The 18,893-nt window shown below is 42.0% G+C and overlaps 1 protein-coding gene across 2 annotated transcripts in view; it reads right to left on the reverse strand.

Moving 5' to 3' along the window:
- Window positions 1-676: 676 nt before the first annotated feature.
- Window positions 677-18,893, reverse strand: part of aff4 (AF4/FMR2 family, member 4) — a 31,313-nt gene continuing 13,096 nt past the window's right edge. For both annotated transcript variants that reach the window (XM_071914595.2, XM_071914587.2), the window contains exons 3-21: window positions 15,023-15,838; window positions 14,445-14,483; window positions 14,195-14,281; window positions 13,751-13,781; window positions 13,572-13,635; window positions 13,224-13,316; window positions 12,521-12,674; window positions 11,517-12,273; window positions 11,162-11,313; window positions 10,462-10,547; window positions 9,771-10,005; window positions 8,993-9,090; window positions 8,428-8,491; window positions 7,382-7,518; window positions 7,162-7,233; window positions 6,813-6,906; window positions 6,598-6,641; window positions 5,659-5,876; window positions 677-4,684 (exon numbers count right to left, since the gene is read on the reverse strand). In XM_071914595.2, coding sequence (XP_071770696.1) covers window positions 4,557-4,684; window positions 5,659-5,876; window positions 6,598-6,641; window positions 6,813-6,906; window positions 7,162-7,233; window positions 7,382-7,518; window positions 8,428-8,491; window positions 8,993-9,090; window positions 9,771-10,005; window positions 10,462-10,547; window positions 11,162-11,313; window positions 11,517-12,273; window positions 12,521-12,674; window positions 13,224-13,316; window positions 13,572-13,635; window positions 13,751-13,781; window positions 14,195-14,281; window positions 14,445-14,483; window positions 15,023-15,838 — 3,369 coding nt within the window. In that variant the 3' untranslated portion in view covers window positions 677-4,556. The remainder of the gene's footprint in view (window positions 4,685-5,658; window positions 5,877-6,597; window positions 6,642-6,812; window positions 6,907-7,161; window positions 7,234-7,381; window positions 7,519-8,427; window positions 8,492-8,992; window positions 9,091-9,770; window positions 10,006-10,461; window positions 10,548-11,161; window positions 11,314-11,516; window positions 12,274-12,520; window positions 12,675-13,223; window positions 13,317-13,571; window positions 13,636-13,750; window positions 13,782-14,194; window positions 14,282-14,444; window positions 14,484-15,022; window positions 15,839-18,893) is intronic.

Genomic DNA, 18,893 nt, shown 5'->3' on the forward strand with positions numbered 1-18,893 from the left:
CCACAGAATGTCAGCAGCACTAGGATTGTTACCTCTTTTCAAAAATTAACTCTTCTCCTGTTTACATTATTATTGTTGCATTGTTAAGGCTAGAACAATATACACTACTGCTGCTATTACTAATAATAGTGCTAATAATGATAATGATAAGCCAATAGGACTTGAGTAAGGGACAAATGGATGGGAGGACAGCCAGTGGCATTGCAGCCCATGACCACATGGTGGCAATTCAGGCCTTGGGAACAATTAATGCACTGAGCCTGTTGACAACACCCATAAGTGTAGTACTGATAAATCTCACTATGTTCTCATTCATTTAGACATAATGGGAAATCTGATCTATTCCTAAAAATTATACATGAATTTTGGAAAAAGGAAAATCGTTACTTGAGGTTCATGGTTCAGTAATTCTTAAACATGGAGAATCCAGTCTGTTACCAAGTGTAACTGTTACCATTTTCAAAGTGTTGATATCTCACCTTGGAAAGAATGAAACTTTAGTGTTTATCAGGCTTCATAAACAGTCTGAGATGAACAAGAGTCAGAAAAGAAAGACCTCAGCATATTTACACAGAATGATAAAAATGCACTGGATAATTTCACCAAATGCTCTTAATCTTTAAAATGAAGACAGCACAGCTCCTTTAAACATAACCATATATACTTTATTCTCAATACGGCAAAATACAAAGAATATTCAGGACAGACTCCCATTAGTAACAAGTAATACTCACTTCACAAGAATGTTTTTAAATTACATGATAACCTAAGTTTGAAGACCAAACTCAATGAGTACCTTTACTTAATCATATTGCATCCATCATATATAGTATCTCTATTATCAGTTCTCTTAAAACTAACCCAATTTAGACTATTGTACTTAGTGTATGCTGCTGGTCTCACATTCGGAGACGACTTTTAGAAAAAGACGCGGTACAACATACTGTATAAACTCCTACAACTGTTTTTGACGTTTAGAGAAATACCTCTGTTTCAAAAGACATCTCGGACCAATTGTTCAAAAGGGACACATAGTAAATACGTCTTTCTCGTGAGGAAGAGACAGATGGGATTTTACATAATTGACTGTACACACCTTGCTCCACGCATCCATCCATCCATCCATCCATCCATCCATCCATCCATCCCATGAGATCAACAATATACATTTCATGAATTTACACGTCTCCATATTACATACAGAGAAGACAAAATATTCGCACTTGGATCTAGAGACATTGATGATTATGTGGCGACCGTGATATTGACAGACGGTGAAGCAGAAGACAAAGCGTACGAGCACGGTAACAAAATGATTGATAAAACAATTTGATACACGGTGTTAAAGAGACTAGGGTGTCATCTGTAACAGCTTGGAAGAAGAAGAGAACACAAAAGCTCACAGAGAGAGAGAGAGAGAAAAAAATGTGCATAAAGTATCTCACAAATGTATTTACAACATTTTTAAATTTCAATAAAAATGTCAAACTGTAGTAGAAATTCACCCTTAAAGAAATGTTCTATTTACAATTTGTACATTTGTTTTTAAATAGAAACATGCAAGTGTTAACATCTTTCTACTGAATGTCCAAAAAAAAAAAAAAAAAAAACTCATCTTACCCTGGATTCTTTCAAGTTAGAATTAATATTAATTACTACTTACAATGAAATCTCATCTTGAACAACCCCAATACATTAACATCTTCCTATTTCATAAAATGGTATTCCATAAAAAGGCAAAATAGAAGAAAAAAAATTAAGCAAAGGGGCAGAAAAATAAATAAATGTGAGTAGCAAACTGTTAAAAATTACCCTAATGCTAAATTTGTACATTTGACTATTAGATAGTGTAGGGAACACGAGGCGCGGACTTGTACTTACAAAGTGTACCAGTGTATGAAGACATTGAGTGGGCTGGCAAAACCCAGAGGAATTCCTATGAGAAAAGTGGCCTCCAGCTTTAAGTACAAAATGGCTCAAGCCATTCGTGTTTGGTTATAAAAACAGACCTATATATACATATATACTAAACCAGTACACAAAATTGCAAAAGCTAAAGGCATTGGACACTTGAGTCGAACAGGTTTCTTTCTGAGACGGAAAAAAAAGTGGGGGAAAAAATCCCGAGCGTAAAAATTAAATATGGATTTTTCAGAAACAGATCCTTTATTTTTTTGTAAAAATCCTGCATAGATTAAAACAATACCTCCTCTGACTTTCACTCTTTCAAGTGCAAGAGGAAATAACAGTATCCCCTCCTACAAAAAAGGCCAGGGAGCCAATGAGGAAAAAAATGATAATAATCAAACCTGGGTCGAATAGTAATTCCAAAAAAATTGTTAGTTTGTTTTGTCTTGCGGTGAAAAAAAAAGTGTCAGGCAAGGTGTCAAACCCAGAAAAGTATACTAAACGGACATTAAAATACTTTCCTGTGATTGTCTTTCTGGCACTTTTCTCTTTCTATTTGGCAAACCACACCCATCTGCCACCAAAGTAAAATAAAATAAACCATAAATAGTCTCCACAAATAAAATCATTAGAGCCCAGGCCTGGCTCTAATGTTTCCAGCATGAATTTGTAGGAAGTGGGCTAAAAAAAGGACAGTCCTTCATGTTGCTGACCATCAGCCAAACACCTAAACTTCAACCAAACTCTTTAGCGTAATGTTTACTTCTTGGTTCAAAAGCACTGCCGTCCACATTTGCCTTGATGACAAACCAATAATTCAAATTAACCAATTGAAACGATCTGGACAGCTGGCATGCACAGTTACTGTGTTGTCTCTAACCTGCCTGCTGTACCATATAAATATAGACAACTAGCTGATGTATTTCTTATATACTTTTTTGTAATACAGGTATGACTACACTAGGTAGAGAATCAATGAGCTACTTTGTTTTTTACATTTAAATAGGAACAATTACATATACAAATACTTTGCATCTCATAACCCCTGCTCAACCCTGCTTTAAACCTATGCATTTGAAAAGTTATAACTTCTGCCAGAAAAGAAAAACTGCTTGGTACATAAATAAAATCTATATTGGCCGTTTTTACCTCTTATTTGGAATATATAATCATAGATTTAAAATTCTTTGTTCTATAAATGCAACACTGCTAATCTGCATCACTGATGAGTTTGCTACTCTACAGAACATATTTACCGACATCTTTCCATTCAGATGAATTTGCTTTTCTAGGGGCCGGTCTTCCCATTTCGTTTTAGGCCCGGTTTTCATAAACTGCAATGTAAATAACTGCATTGTATACATGGATACGATTTTCAATACTTAGACACACCCTGCTGTTCCTTAGAAAAATACACTATGAGCAACCCTTGTGCACACACCAAGGACAGATCAATAGAACAATAACACCGTGTTTGGAAGTGAGTCAATGAACAACAATGTAGCTACAGTGTTAATAACATTTCATAGGAAGAGACTCAAATATTCTGGAGCTTCAGAGAAACAGCAAATCTCTTAGAGAATGTAGGTAACATAATCAAATTTCTTTTAAAAAGTTCATGTTTCTAAAAACAGACACTGCTCAAAATTAACATTTTGATCATTTTGAGAAGCATTTATCAGATGCGCACACTAGCCCTTCCCACAATCCTTAGATGTTGTAGGTCCGTTCCATGATCAACCTCTAGCTCCTAGAGACTTTGAAGGAAAGACAGAACAAGATGGTTTAAGCTAGCTTGCTTAGTGGAGGCCAAGACTGAGCTAACACCATCTTTGTTGCAATTGTACACAAAAAGTCTAATGTGTATAGAATAGGGGTTGACTTTGAACCGAAAGACTGCCATATAAACATAATTGTTGCCAGCTTCCATTAGCTATTCCAGAATGGTGTTAAAATGCATAAAATGACTTCTGTAGCCATAACAAAAAAGAGGGAAAAGAAAGACGAAAAAAAAAATAAAAATCATTCAGACATGATGGATGATCATTCGTTTTCCTGTAGCTCACATACAAGGCACAAAAAAGATAAAGAGAAACCTTCATTTTAAAGCACCTTTGGTGTTTAAGGGAGGTACTTTGGTAAAACAAATGAAAACAAAAGTTAAAAGCCAAAGTAGCCTATAAACCAAACCACATTTTTAGTGTCTTCATAAATAATTCGCCAAACGCTTCAATGCCAGATAGATAAAAACATGGCCTTCTGTTACTAGCCAAAGATATGTGTAAGAACGCCGGTATATGTAGCATGGAAATAAGCCTTTTTTTCCTGTGCTGCAGTCAGGATGCTTCTCCCTGTGTGGTGCTGTAGACGGTGTAAGATGTTCCAAATTGCTCAGTGTTTTTGGCAAGCTGGTGTAGAAAATGGACACAGTGTTGGAGATATGTCTGAGAAGTTCATCACAAGTGTGTACGTGGAGGTGAACCGTGTGTGCATACAGTACATACGTGTGTGTGTGTCTGTGTGTTCTGCAAGTGAGTGCATGCACTTGGGGCATGCACGTGCGTCTCTGAGAGCACATGTCGCTGAATGCAAGTGACTGAGGTGTGGGTGTGTGTGTGTGGAAGCAGCCTGTAGGGGACGACTCCTCGCTAGGGAATAAGCTTTGCGTCCAGGCGCAGCCAGTGGAGGCCCTGCCGTGTGAAGCGCACCAGTTCTGTCATGCTGCTGGTGTTGAAGATCAGAGGTCCCATCACCTTGTCCAGCTCTAAAAAGAATTCTGGGAAAACAAAGAGGCAGAGGGAGGGAGGGGGGGCGGCGTCAGGGTCAGCTGTTCAAACATCATTCACCAAGTGCCATGGGTCAAGATAAAGGCGCAATAAGTACGATTTTTTTTACTGTCCCATAGCATAAAATGACCATAATACATCTGCGGGGGGATGATAGATCTGTTTCTGTTGAATCTCTGCTCTAATTAGCTAGCTTACTCATCTCTATTATGAAAATATGACTTGAAATATGACAGAGATCGATAAAAGTCAGATTACTTAATGCCCCTTTAAGTGTAATGCAGGCCAAATTTAATACTACTACTAATAATAATAATAATAATCATAATGTGATACTTTATTGTTCTCCGTAGGGAAATTCTCTTTTCACCTGCCCCCCCTTCACAGCAGGGTCAAAGCGGATGTTTCTCCCTACTCAATACGTCACCCTGCTGCCAAATTAAAAAAAGAGTATTGATTTGTGTCAAAATATGGTTTGCCCGTTTTAACATTACTAGTTAATATGTAACTGCACAGGGCGATTCCAAGGTTCAAGCACTGTGTGGGAATGCTACGGCTGTTGTGTAGGGTTGTTTAAATATTTTTGAAAAGCCATCACGGTAGATGTTGATGGTCCAAGAAGTATATTTGTAGAGCAAGGATTAGGATTTGCTTTTCAACTTTGACCTTTAATTATAGCACACCTATAAGGTCAATTAGTGTCATATTGCATGTGAAGATGGGAGCTCCTGTACGCCATCATGTTGCAAAGTTTCACATCTTTAGCAGGTAGTACCTCCTGAGAAACTGAAAAAAGCTTTTATACAAAATTTAAATAACTTCTTGAACCCTAAAGAAAGGGGATACATCAAAGCAAAGGGGATGGTGGGTAATTTTCTGGTAACCTGACCCAAACGCATGTGCTTTTTAGCTTAAAACTGAGTGCTCTACACTCCACACATTGTTTCCACTATGTCTTGTTTACCTTTCTGCTCCTTGGCTAGCTGCTCAGCCTGGTCCCAGACCTCAGTGGCATACAGGAAGTTGGAGGTGACCTGGACGTAGCTGGCAGCCATCTGGTGGATACGCTGAGGTATGGTCACAGACGAGCTGCCGCTGCTGCTGCTACTGCCTGACGAGTAGCCGCCGGCCGTGCCTGGCGACAGCTTGGGAGACACTGGAGAGGGCATGCCGGCTGCCTTACTGTGTTGGAAAATAGAAACAAACATGGCACAGTAATGAGAGCGCTGCCAGTGGTTTATAAACTGTATCATGAGAAGGAAAATAGACAAGTTATTTTTAGAAATCCATACATCTAACTGGCTGAGTCAAGTTCAAAGTCGTTAAAACAGAGCCGTTAAAACACAGCATAAAACACACCTGTGACCGCATGACAGTTCATTTAAATATATTGCACCAACTGAAAATCATTATTCATGCCGGTACTTGTGTGTCTCTTAGCTTTGCATATTGTTCCTAACAACCGCTCTTACCTGTTCTAAAATCATTGTAAAACATGGCCTCTATTGGGCTTAAGTTTACATATTTGGTTGTACAGGTTTGCTACACATTTTCCATTTAAGAATTTGATACTAGACTGTCATTTCTTGACAAGATTTGCTCAGTGTTTAAAGACGTGCTGATAATTGCTGGCCAATATGGCTGTAAACTAAACCATACTAGTCTGTAGCTTAAGACTATTCTTCACAACAAGTACAATATATTAAATCAGAGCGAATCTACAATTCCAAGAACTGTGCATGGGTATTGGTATTGAACGACCAACTCAAACTTTCCACAACTTTCAAATTCATTTACCACATATTTTTTTTAGACTTTTCAGACCTGTGTAGGAAATGCAGTTGTGCACATTTTACAATAATTCACTTTTATTCTCCAAACAGGAAAGGAAAAAGTGACTTACTTTCCCATTCCAGGAGAGGGAGCCTGGGTGTTACTCAGAGAATTCTGGGAAACAAAACAGGGAGAAAAATGTAATGTATGCATGGACGACGAAAGTTACATTATGTTCATTTATACATAACGGCATTCCTGGAATTTACAGTGTTTCTTATGTTTTGAAGGTATGACAACCAGAAGCTGATTTGAACTTCTGGAAAACAATGATTAAAAAAGTACCTTTAAATGTTCAGTGAGCGTTTTGGAGTATTTTAGTGCACTCTCTTTCCTCAGCTTGAACAACCGTAGGTAGAGGAGGGACTGGCATCGTAGGCTGGAGAGAGAAATGAGTCAAAGAAATGCAGAAATACTCGGCTACAATTTGCAAAGGAGAGAGCATCGGCCAGGAAGATGTGAACTGCTTCAATGCAGAACTCTTCCAACCAACGGCAATTTACTAGGCACACAGCCATGATTTTCAGTTTTCTCCCCCTCAGGCTGTGTCTGTTCTCAGAGTTGAAGGCTAAGGGTAGGATGACACCTCCAGCACATGAAATGGAAATCACCAGATGTCAATCAGCGTACTTACCACAGTACAGCTAGCCTCTTGTCTGCTGAAGTAGCATCTGGGGCCATGTAGCTTTTTAACTTCATAGTGTACCTGAAAGTGAAGATGAAATAAACGTTTAGCTACTTGCAGACCCAGATCTAATTCTCATTCATCATTTCTATCATACTTTAAGCATTCTAATGGACTGCCTTTACAATACTGTAAAGTCAAAACAGTTGATAAATGTATTTGTCCTTACTTGATAAGCTCCACAGTTTCGGCATACATGGGGAAGGGAGACTTGGCCTCTTGGGCGCTCTTTTCCAGGGCGTTGCCACATTCAATGAAAGACACCACAGCATCCAGGTAGTACACTGCCTTCTCAAACCGGTCCAACTGTAACAGTGGAAACAGGAACACAGCAGAAATACACAGTGATTGTTAATGGCTCGGCCCTCATTAGTAAGCAATTACTGGCCAAATAATGCCTTCTCAAACCGTTACAGCAGCCCAGGACTGGTCACTGTGTACATGACACTTAATGTGACAAGGTTTTGACCCGGCCTGTTGCAAAACTGAATTACTTTGCACCTGACTTGGTGTAGATTACTTAAACCCTTTTCTTTCAGTAATTGCCGTATGCAAAATGCCCTCTTTGGAAAAGGGCTAATGATAGCCATACAGTCTCCCATTATTTCAACTCCCTATAAGAGTGGAAATAAGAGGCAGCAGAGTTGGGTATCTGATAATCGTCCAGGTAAATAATTGATACCAGACCTGCAGCAAAATATAGCCACCTTCTCACCTTACAGTGACTTAAGGACCAGGTAACAAAGGCATTTAGTTTTTTTTATTTCAGAGCATGCTCAAATACACAGATTGCAATTGTGGCACTTAGAAGAAAATTGGAAACTTTGTGGCTGCGACAAAGCAACGGGCAAAGTATGGCAGGGTAAAGTCCCTGGTAACAGGAAGTGAAATGAGACAATAGAATTGATCTGGGCAATAAGATGTTTTCATCTAATAAGTGTAAGAGTGTAGACACATCTGTGTTGCCCCACAAAGTTGTCCAGTAAAGTTGACCTTTACTGTTAAGATTGCTTGAGCAAACAAATTTTAATCTTGTTCCTATATGCAGCGTTAACCTCGATGCAAAACCACACCAGGCTATCGTTTTACATCAAGGGCTACACTTAATGGTTTTTCAGGAAATGATCCTTTCAGTTGTCTCCTCTCACTGCTTTGCATACAACAACTGGTGCTGTACACCTTCAGTTATAAGTGTAAAAAGCCACAGGGTCTTACCAGTGCATCTGCATTGTGTTTAAGTTTCTTGGCCTCTTGTAAGTAGTGATCCGCTGAATGGACCCTGAAACAAAAACATCATAGGTCAAAAATTAGAATCTTCCTCGGAACTATGCAGTGAAACATAAAATAGGCCCAATCATTTCGTTTTCCAGTTTTAATCATTTTCACAGATGTTTTAACACACATCTACATGGCTCAGTCAGGGCTCAGTTACTGCATTAATTTCCTCTGGGCACAGAACGTCAAAAGCAAACACAAAACATTCTCTCAATCCCCTGTCTATCTGTCCTTCCATTAAATCATCCCCTGAAACAACGACACACAGAAATAACTAGCGAGGCTATGATGTTTCTTTGCCACTGCATGAAGAGGACAGGGATTCCCAACAGAGGGGCTTTTAAAATGGAAATTTACGTCATCTCTCCTGCACGCTGGCACATCCATTCATGACCTCCCCAACCTCCCGGAGCTTTACGCATCAAAGGCAACCCTAGATCCCCGCGGCAGCTCTCTCCGCATATCCTGCTGAGGGGTTATCCACAGTGGAACGGGCTCCTCTTACCTGTCCTCAAACACCAGCTTGGATCTCTGAGACTTGGAGCCGTCCGTGGAGAGCGGAGGCACAGCCAGCTGGTTATCACAGCCCTTTGAGGATTTCTCCTGCAGAGAGAGCGAGCGAAAAGGGAATAAAGTTTCAGGAAAAAGGAGCCTGGTGTTTGAAGTGATGGATGAAATGGAGATGGGGAAAGCATGAAGAAGGTGAGAGTGAAGGAGACTGGGGGAAGAAATTGTCTGGTTTATGTTCTGTGTGGCTACTGGGTATATATATACATATTGGACAAAAAAGTAAATTATCCACTGAAGGATTAGTTAGCGAGAGTGTGAAGTGATTGTTGGTTGAAAAAGGTTAAAAACACGGTATCTGTCACATGAATACTTGACTCAATAGTGTAAAAATCTGCAAATCCGACTGCTGTGCATTCACATAAAGACATACACCTACACAAATACTTAAAACTCCAAACATCAAGCCATGTTCTCCACCACTCAACTCCCTCAAGTTCCTGTAGCTACAGCAATGCATTGGTCAAAATGAGCCTTTCCAGGATTCCACCAATAACAAGTCTAAAGCGTCTGGGGCGTAGCCACAAAACCATGCATTTCCTCCTTGCCCGTCCCCCTTATTTAGCTTGCTTTGTTATTTAAATTCCCCAGAGAAACACATTGCAAACATAATGAAAAACTGCGCTCACAGTTCGCAGCGCCCACAATGCTTGCCAGGTATTCGTACACATAGCAAGCAAACGCCTGTGGACAAGGTTACTCTCCCGCAGACCCACCTTGCTGTCCCGGGTGCTGCGTCCCTTGTCCTCTCCCTTCCGGTGTTTGGAGGTGGAGTTGCCCTTGGTGCTGTGGCCTCCCTCCTTCCCGCTGCCAGCCCCGCTGGACAAAGAGGTGGAGGACTGGCTGACTGTCCTCTTCCGGCTCTGATGCTCCACCTTGGGCGTCCGCTGAAGACCCGACATGGAAGGAGAGGGGACTGGCTCCTCTTTCTTCTCCAAAGATCTCTTAGACCTGGTGAGATATGACTCATTGTTATTACATAATTTTGTCACAATGTGGAGAGGCTGGGTTATCTTTAAATGGGCCTGTTTTATAGCAGTGTTATAGGGCCCCTCCCCCCACCGCCACAAAATATTAACATTCATGGGTTGAATATTAACATGCAAGGTGAATATGAGTTCAACAGCGTAAGTACACAACAGAGATATTATTAGAAAAAGGCTAACTGGTTTAGCTGTTTGAGGAGGCTACAATGCAGTAAACAAGCCACATCTCTGGGTTTACTTTGACTGAATTTATTTTGACTTTCTGGTGCACATAAGAGTTTAAAGGGGTTATTTTGAGGTGAATGGCAATAATAAAGGTAAACGACATCATCATAACATGGCAAGCCTTGCTGCCTAGTTTGCAGGTGTGCAGAAGGTTTGCTGTGAATGGTAAGCAGATGGGAAAGAAAGAAATACTCACTCTTTACTGCTGTTTTTATGATGAGATAAAGACTTTTCCTCTAGCTTGGACCGCTTACTGTCAGGCTTGGTGCCCTCATCGTCATTCTAAATGTATAGGGAGCAAAGAGAAAAGAGAGAAAACAAAGTGATTTTCAGGTAGATTTCTTAGCGCACATATCTCTATAGGAATTCTTGAATTACCAACCACAAAAACTGGCCAATCTGAAGACCCATAGTCACAAGCACTTTCTTACTTTCATTTTGAAACCTAGCATCTTTAGTACCTCATTAGGCAGTGTTTATTTCAAAATATTTACTTTGAAAAACAAGTAAAACAGCAAATGACATTTCCTGCAGGAAATGAGAAAAACCTCTAATAACGCTGGAATTGTCCTTTAAAGAGTAACAGGATGGACGCTCAATGAAAACTTATTGAATAACAGCACAAATGTCAGCAAACTAACAAGCAGTCTGTTCATGTAAACCTTGACAAACCACCTCGAGCAATAATTCCAATTCCAAACACAACGCAAAGTCACATCATGCTTGAAAGTGGTTGAACTATGTTGCTATGGTGCTATGTTGAACTGTGTAACAAACGTGATTTCATTTCTATTTTACTCTCCTTAAACAGAAGAATACATTAATCAACAGGACTTGAACCTCCACAGTAAAATAGCAGAGAACATAGATTGAAATCTGTTGTATTGGTCCCATACCTTGTGTTTCCTCTTGCCCTTGCTAGAGCTCTTCTCGGAGCTCTGCTTGCTGAAGTCTTTGCTGTCCCTGTCTAGAGAGTCGTCCCTCTCCACTTTGATCTCTGCTGGCTCCTTGTAGGGCCGCCCTGGGATCCTAGACAGTAGGCTGAGGTCTATAGGAAATGGGGGGGAAGGGAAGAGTAGAGTAGGATAAAGGAGAAGAGTTTACTTTGGTCCAAAGAAAAGAGAAGGTCCAGCAATATGCGCAATCAAGCCAGACAGGTGTAAAACAAGTGCACAGAACACAATTAGCACTGTCTTCTATTCCATGAAAACAGCTTCAGGAAGACTTCTTCGCCTTCAAATTTCAACTAACCTATCTTCACCAGCAAAACCTGCTGCGCCGGCGGCCTGGCAGGATAGCGCTCCTCAGGGTCACTAAGCGGAGACAACAGCTCCTTCTCTTCCATTGGAGAGAACACACACACAGGAGTCCTGATGCTCTCTGTGTACTTGGGCGTCTGCGACGAGGATGGAATGCTGTCATTCTCCTCAGAGTCCGACGAGGAAGAGTCCGTTTCGACAAACTCACGAGACTTCTGGGAAGTCTTGGTGGGCGCCTTGGCCTTGCGTTTGTCTGTAGCGGCGGTGGCGGCCGCCGCTGTGGGCCTCGGAGACGACTTGGGCTCTTTTTTGATGCTCGGTTTGCGGGAACCTTTTGTAGCAGCTTTAGGCCGGTGAGGAGGAATCTCTGGAGCCGGCTCGCTCTCCACTCTCAGACCTCCCTTGGGCTCCTCCACCACCGGGGGTTTCTCCGACTTTTTAGGCTGTTTTTTACCCACAGTCCTTCGCTGGCCCGTGCCACCCTCGCTCTGGGCGGGGGACTTCTGTCGGCCACGGCCACTCTCTGCACCCTTTTGCGCCGCCCGTAGGTCCCTGCTGGGGGTGGGTGCCCCCGAGTCTTTCGACCCTCCTCCCTGGCCACTGTAGCCCCGTCCTGAGCTGTTATCTCGGCCCTCCTTCTTGTACTTGGTGGGAACATTGTTGTTGTCCACTGGGGAAGCCGGGGAGAACTGCTTGGCCTTCTTGAACCAGTTGTCCAGCTGCCACTTGTTGGCCATGGGTTGCTCAGGCTGAGGGGGAGGAGAACACAGCAGAGATAAGAAACTGTTCTAGTGAGTAAAAATTAACATTTTATGAGGCCTGGGACAACATAAAGCAGTCTGAAAATAACAGTACTTTCAACAATGGGCCAGAGGAAAGAAAGAGATACAATTTTTTAGAACCATAGGGCTGATCAGACAAATAAATTGGTTGATACTGTGTCATTTATAGTTTTGTTCTAGACATCTTTAGCAGAAGTTGCTGTTAAATCATTACTTCAGGAGAGGCGGGCCGCGGATGCTCGTTGGCCTCGCTGTCCGTCGAGCTGCTTTCGCTCTCGCTGTCGGAGCCCGAGCTGCTCTCCGAGCCGCTGTGGCTGCTGGTGTCATCCCTCGAATGGTCAGCTCCCTCACTGTTATTACTGTTGTTACTGGGGAAAATAGTCAAACAGCATTATATTGTATGCAAAACGTATAGCTTGTCTAGCATTGTTTAATCGCATAGTTAGTGATAGAGGAACTGTGCGTTTCTCTGATTGTTTCAAATCTTGTCTATATTCAGGGTTTTCTACATATTTTCAGTTCCCAAAATCCATACTTTCCTGAAATCTTGATTTCTTGACTCCATATAAAGATTTTGGTCAGTATTCAATATGATGCATGCTGATAGTTGCTGGGCAACGCCTTTCAACTAGGCCTTATTACTCTATAGCCAAGAATTATTCTTCACAATAACATATAAAGGAATATTTTTCTAAACAGCTCCATACTTTCTGTGCAATTTACTAACTTTTCAAAATGTATACATCATAAACTTCACTTTCCATACTTTAAGACCAAGTTAAATAAATGACAGGAGTGGAAATATCTAACCATCACTACTAAATAAGCTGATTCTGAATATGTGATATCTATTGGAGGTGCCAAATGAATTTTCTATGCCATGTGCTCTAATCAGTAATCATTACGCCCATTTGTACCTTGCTGATGTGTTCCTGGAGGCGTTCTTGGCCGAGTCCTGTTCTCCATCACTGTCCTCGCTGCTGCTTAGCTTCAAGTCATCCTCCAGCATACTGAAACACAGCAATTAAACATAATTAAATCTCAGTTCTTTGCATTTTATCACATTATTGTAAGTGTTGCAGTATTGGCTGTGTCTATTTAACTTGATTAGGCTATCTATGCAAGTCCAGTTAGGGATTTCTTTCCTCACCATGAATGTTTGTCTTAACATCCCTGCTTCCTGTTGTGTAAATCAATACTGGGAATACTAAATACACCGGCCTAGGATTGGACAGGATGAACAAAGGGACAGATGAAGCACTTACTTGGGCTGGTCATCGCAGGCCTTCGATTGATGGCTGCTGGAGCTCTTGGAAGAGCTGCATCTCTCTAAATAAACACAAACAAGACACATGAGCATTAAGACCATGATATAATTCTCCTCACATAAATGTGTTAACTTGTTGTTTATACTGCGAGTGTGAAATGCGTGTGTAATACTCACTGTGTCCACTTGGAAAACCTGAGTGAGAGTCCTAAAGGGAAAGAATGTTCAATATTCCAAATTATTGTCATGAACTCTTTTATCTTTTCAAACTACTTTACCACATAATTTGACTTTCAAATCCTATAATGATAACTCAATCATAACTCCCCTCCAAAACTGATCCTTTGTTCTTTGAGCCAGTGGCTGATTATGTTTTACATGCAAGCATTGAATGGAAATGTGCACCAAAACAGTACCTGAACTGTCCATGAGATTAAATATTTATGGACAATAAAAATCACATTCACTTTGAATGGACTGCCACCAAAAAGGTTTCTCTGGTTTGGTTATGTGTCTACGTGAAGTCTGCTCACATAACAAAAGTAATTAAGCCTTATTAATTTATTATGGCTAATGAAATAAACTGTAAACATAGTTACTGAGGACTACTGGAATGCTGACCTTAGTGGGGAATGGAAACTTGGAGGGCTCCGTCTTGCAGGGGGTGTGGATGGCTGTCAACGGAGGGGGCCACGACTGAGTCATTTCCTGAAAGAGGGAAAAAAAAACCCGTGAAAATGAGTAGTAAGGAGTGAGCAATGAAAAATGTTTTCTTTCAGTGACTAAAAAGAGCAGATGTTTCCCTGAATGTTCACGAGGAACTGCTGACCTGATAGAGGGAGTTTTTAATAAAAGAAAATGACGAACATACCTTTAGAATCTCATCGACACAGTTGGCGTCCCCAGAGCCCTGAAGACAGAAACATCACGCTTAACACATATATTTACTACACTTTGAAACCATGTTTATTTTAGTCCTTCCCCATACTTTATTGTATTTTGTATCCAATGCTGTTTTTATTCCTATTTTTATTCTGTTGTGTTGTGTGTATTTTGCTTCATGTTTGTAAAGCACTTTGTAACTCTGTGTTTTTTGAATGGTGGCTTCCATTTTGAGTACCATGAGTCATTCTTTATGGGACTACCAGTTCAGAGTAACTATGTGTAACAGTTCACAGCTGTGAGGGAATTTAACGCAGCAATGATATCATGACATCATTATCAGGACATGTTCGACACATCACACCCTGCTCCACCACTGTAAATCCCCAAATCCCACCTGCACCCTCCACTACCCTACATTTATATCGAAAGCATTAGATAAACACACTCTGACCTCCCTTGGGCTCCTTCCTTTTATGTGAGGAGTGTACTTAAGTGGATGGGTTGAGAGTAAAATGAAAATAGAGAGAAATGGCACCAAAGGAAGCTCTGCAGATCAAGCCTCACCTCTACAGGCTGCGAGGGGATCTTGAGCTTGGAGAGCGAAGCCTTGCCATTGGACTTCATCTCTCCCATGGTGCTGCTGTGCGACTGTCCGCTATAGCTTTCTGCTTGTGAGCTCTTGGGCTCCGCCGTTTCCTGGCCGTCCATAGGCCGCACATAGGCTGTCGGCTTCTGCAGCATGGAGCCGGGCTTCGACATGAGAGACGGGGGGAAGGCCTGACTGGAGTGCTGTCCGCTGGGGAAGGAGGTGTGAACCCGCGAGGGCGAGTCCCAGTTGGCCTCTCTGTCTCGGGGGGACTTGGAGCGGTAGCGCTGCTCCTTGCCGTGATGCTGCTCGGCGGACAAGGAGCCCCGGGAGTGGCTGCCGCCGCCGGAAGAGCTCAGAGAGCCTTTGGCCGGGCTGGAGGTGTGGGACTTTGAATGCTCCGACCCTCCGCTGTGTTTACTCGACTTCTTTTCCCGCGCCTCTCCTCCGTGTCTTTGGCTACTGCTGCTGCTGCCGCTACTGCTGCCTCCGTTGCCCCTTTGGCTGCCGTGGCCGCCCTGGAGGCCCGAACGTTTCTGGGACTGGGATGAGGAGGAGGTCGCTGCGGGGCCCACAGGCGTCCACTTACTGCTCTGGCTGCTGCCGCCGCTACCGACGCCGCGCTGGTCCCCGCTGAACAAGGACTGGCCTGATTTCTCCTCAGAGGAAGACGAGCTGCTGGAAGGTTTACCACCGAGCTTTGGAATGGTGTCTCCTCCAATCGGCTCTTTCATCTCGTCGTAATTTCCCAGCATGCTCTGAATACGGCTGGACAGTTTATCTTCCTTGCTGGACTGGAGAGAAGAAGCAGAGAACGGGAGAGGTGGAGCAGAGGAGAGCGGGATGATAAAAAAGAAGCAAGAAAGACAGACCCAGAGAAAGGAAGAGACAGAAAGAGGTGAATGGGTGGAAGGAGAGAAAGTGAAAGAGAAAGAAGGGAATTCACAGAGGGAAAGCAGAGAAGAGAGGGAGAGAAAACAGAGGGTCACTGTGAGCAAAAGTTCAACACTTGGGTTAATTGCTTTCCATCAAAAACATGCATGAAAGATGGAGAGAAAATGTATTATTCCTTCTACAGAGAAATCACTGAAATAAATGAAAACAAGCAAAACCAGCACTCAAATGTCTATTATATTAAACAAAAGATTTGATAGGAGCAAATTATCTCCTTATCCCTTGTGTCACAAGGTTTATAGTTAAAACAGTCTATTGAACATAGAAAGTGAGCTAATCAACCGATCACAGAGATGACTGGCTCATTCAAACTCGGCCCAGGCCAGTCCCCACCTATCTGTGAGAGGAGATAAGGGTCTTTCCATAGTTCGACTAACAGAGGTTAATCAATCACTTTGAGGCCGCAGGTTCTGGTTCCTGCTAGCTACTAGCCCATGACAGGAGGTAAACCGCAGGCTGTGGAGAATATCCAGTTTCACATGGGGCCTGAGACCCCTACTCTGTTTGACAGATTCACACCGAGGGGGCGAGGAAACACAAGCTGTTATCTGTAGCAGGAAATGTAACTAGCTTGGCCATAACATGCTCACCCCACTCCCTCCTGCTAGCATTGCCTGGTCTGGCCCACATGTGTGTAGATGGGCATTGAAGTGTAGTGTCACCCATTGTGGTTAGGGGGGAGGGGAGGGGAGAGGATGGGGTGAGGGGTCTTGGTTTCACTTCATAGTATATTCATAAATAATGTGTGCTATTTTGACTGTCTGTCAGTTGTCGAAAGGAATACAAATGAACTTTCATACTTTCAACAGATAAATTTGTCTTCTTCATTCTGTGCAGCTGAGGTGCATCTGTGTGAATCCTGCACTGTGAAAATGTTACAACTCTGCTGGTCTACATCTGTGCAGCTACAGCTGCAGCTGTGTGCACACATGGTCTTTAATGTAGAACACAGTAAACTTCCATTTACTGGAGCATGACAGAAAAAAAAAGTCAAACTGTGGCTTACATAAGACTCTGGAAACTAGCTCAAGACATGCGACAACGCACATATAGAAAAGACAGTAACTTAAAATGTTTTTGTTTTTACTATTTTCTGTATTACAACACGGCATGTTTTTTTTCTCAAATCTATAGCCTGTCAGAAGCAATAAGATTACATTTTTGAAGACAGAAGAACAAAAACATTGATTCTTTGCTGCGAAAACCTTTTTTTGAACACACACACTTGTGGCCTTTGCAAGGAATTCTCCTTCTCCGAAACTCTGCTTTTTACCTTTCACTTTGTTGTGGGCCAAAACACACGGGCCAGCACTCAACACTCACCTCTGATCCCTTTCTATTCCCAACCTGTCAGGACACATTCCGCACCGCCTCTTTGATGGCTGGCTCTAGCTAAGGAGAGGAGCCACTTACCTCTGCTCAAATCTGGTTAGTGGCAAAGATTAGACCAGTGCAGAGGACGCAAATCCTCTTTACAATTACACTGGACGGACGGGAGCTGTGAGGCTGGCCCACATCTATGTGGGTCTGTGAGCGAGGGAGGAATGGAAGACTATACAGATGGAGGGAGGGAAGCTGGCAAGCGCTAATGTTTACTGTCTACAGTTGTACTATAAGACAGGTAACCAAGGACAGGTAGTGTCATGTCAACAAAGACTGTTCACTATGTTGTGGAAGCAACAACTAGCAGGCTTTTCTGACTGCAGGGCTGTATGGATGAAGTCAAGCATCACATAAGGGGTACGGACTAGGGCTGAAAGATACTGACAAAAAATCTAATTGTGATTATTTGACACAATATTGCAATTGCGATTTTTTTCTTGTCATACATTTTTTAGGACTTGTAGAAATTGTTTAAAGAAAGGTGTTTTTGTTTAAAAAAAATAAATAAATAAATGTCAGTGTATGATTGAAAGGTTTTCACCAATACTGTATTTGATCCATGGACCAAAGATTACTCAGAGCTCTAAAACACCATGTTCAAAGTCCATTTTGGACGGTCCTCTCTTAAGCAATTAATTGCAGCCTCTGCAATTTGGAAATTGCAGAAGTTCAGATTGCAATTTCAGGGTTTTTTTCCGATTAATTGTTCAGCTCTATGACAGATGTATGTAAAGATACAGTTGACACTATCCTGCCCCTTTGCTCTTTATATTTGTGCCATTTGCTGTTAACAATGAAAAGTGGCACGTGAAAATGACCTACTAATAAACAGAAACTCTAAGGGATAATAAATCCTATTTTCTCCATGTTGAGAAGTGGGATATGGCTACAGGGAGACAAGGGCAGCAGGACAAAGGCTCTATCTATAAACAACCGCTCACCCTTTACTGTAAGATTTGATATACATAATGTGGTGCAAAGTCTGCCCAGTCTATCAAGAAATCTATAAAAACGGTAAACAACAAAGATGTCAAAGTAGAGACCTGTGGAGTTCTTGTGGGAGATATGCAGTGATTTCTATTGATTTGGCTCCCAGTACATCTGTTGCTTTTTTTCCTTTTTCATTTGTTAGTCTTTCACAATACTTTCTTTTGTTTACATATTGATCATCTTTTCAAGCACCTCAAGGTCTCACATCAACACAAATATCCGAGGCAGCAAGAGCAAAGGATTGCTATTTCTCTCTGCGGAAGCTGAGTCTGCAGAGAGAGAAAGAGGGACGGGGGGGGAAGAGAGAGAGAGACTGAAAGAGAGAGGGGTGCCACCTTTGCTATGGAAGGCTAAAGCTAAACATTCCTCTTAGGCAGCAGTTTAACAAAGCAGGCACTAAGCAGCAGCATGGCTGAGCCTACCGAGCTGCAGCTGCTGACTTACGTTTAAAGGTAATGGTGTGACGTTTGAAAAGGGTGAGATGCTGATAGATACGTGTGCTTATCTCTTCCTGTCACTGTT

Source organism: Centroberyx gerrardi, chromosome 11 (genome assembly GCF_048128805.1).
Source record: "Centroberyx gerrardi isolate f3 chromosome 11, fCenGer3.hap1.cur.20231027, whole genome shotgun sequence".
Lineage (NCBI taxonomy): Eukaryota > Metazoa > Chordata > Actinopteri > Beryciformes > Berycidae > Centroberyx > Centroberyx gerrardi.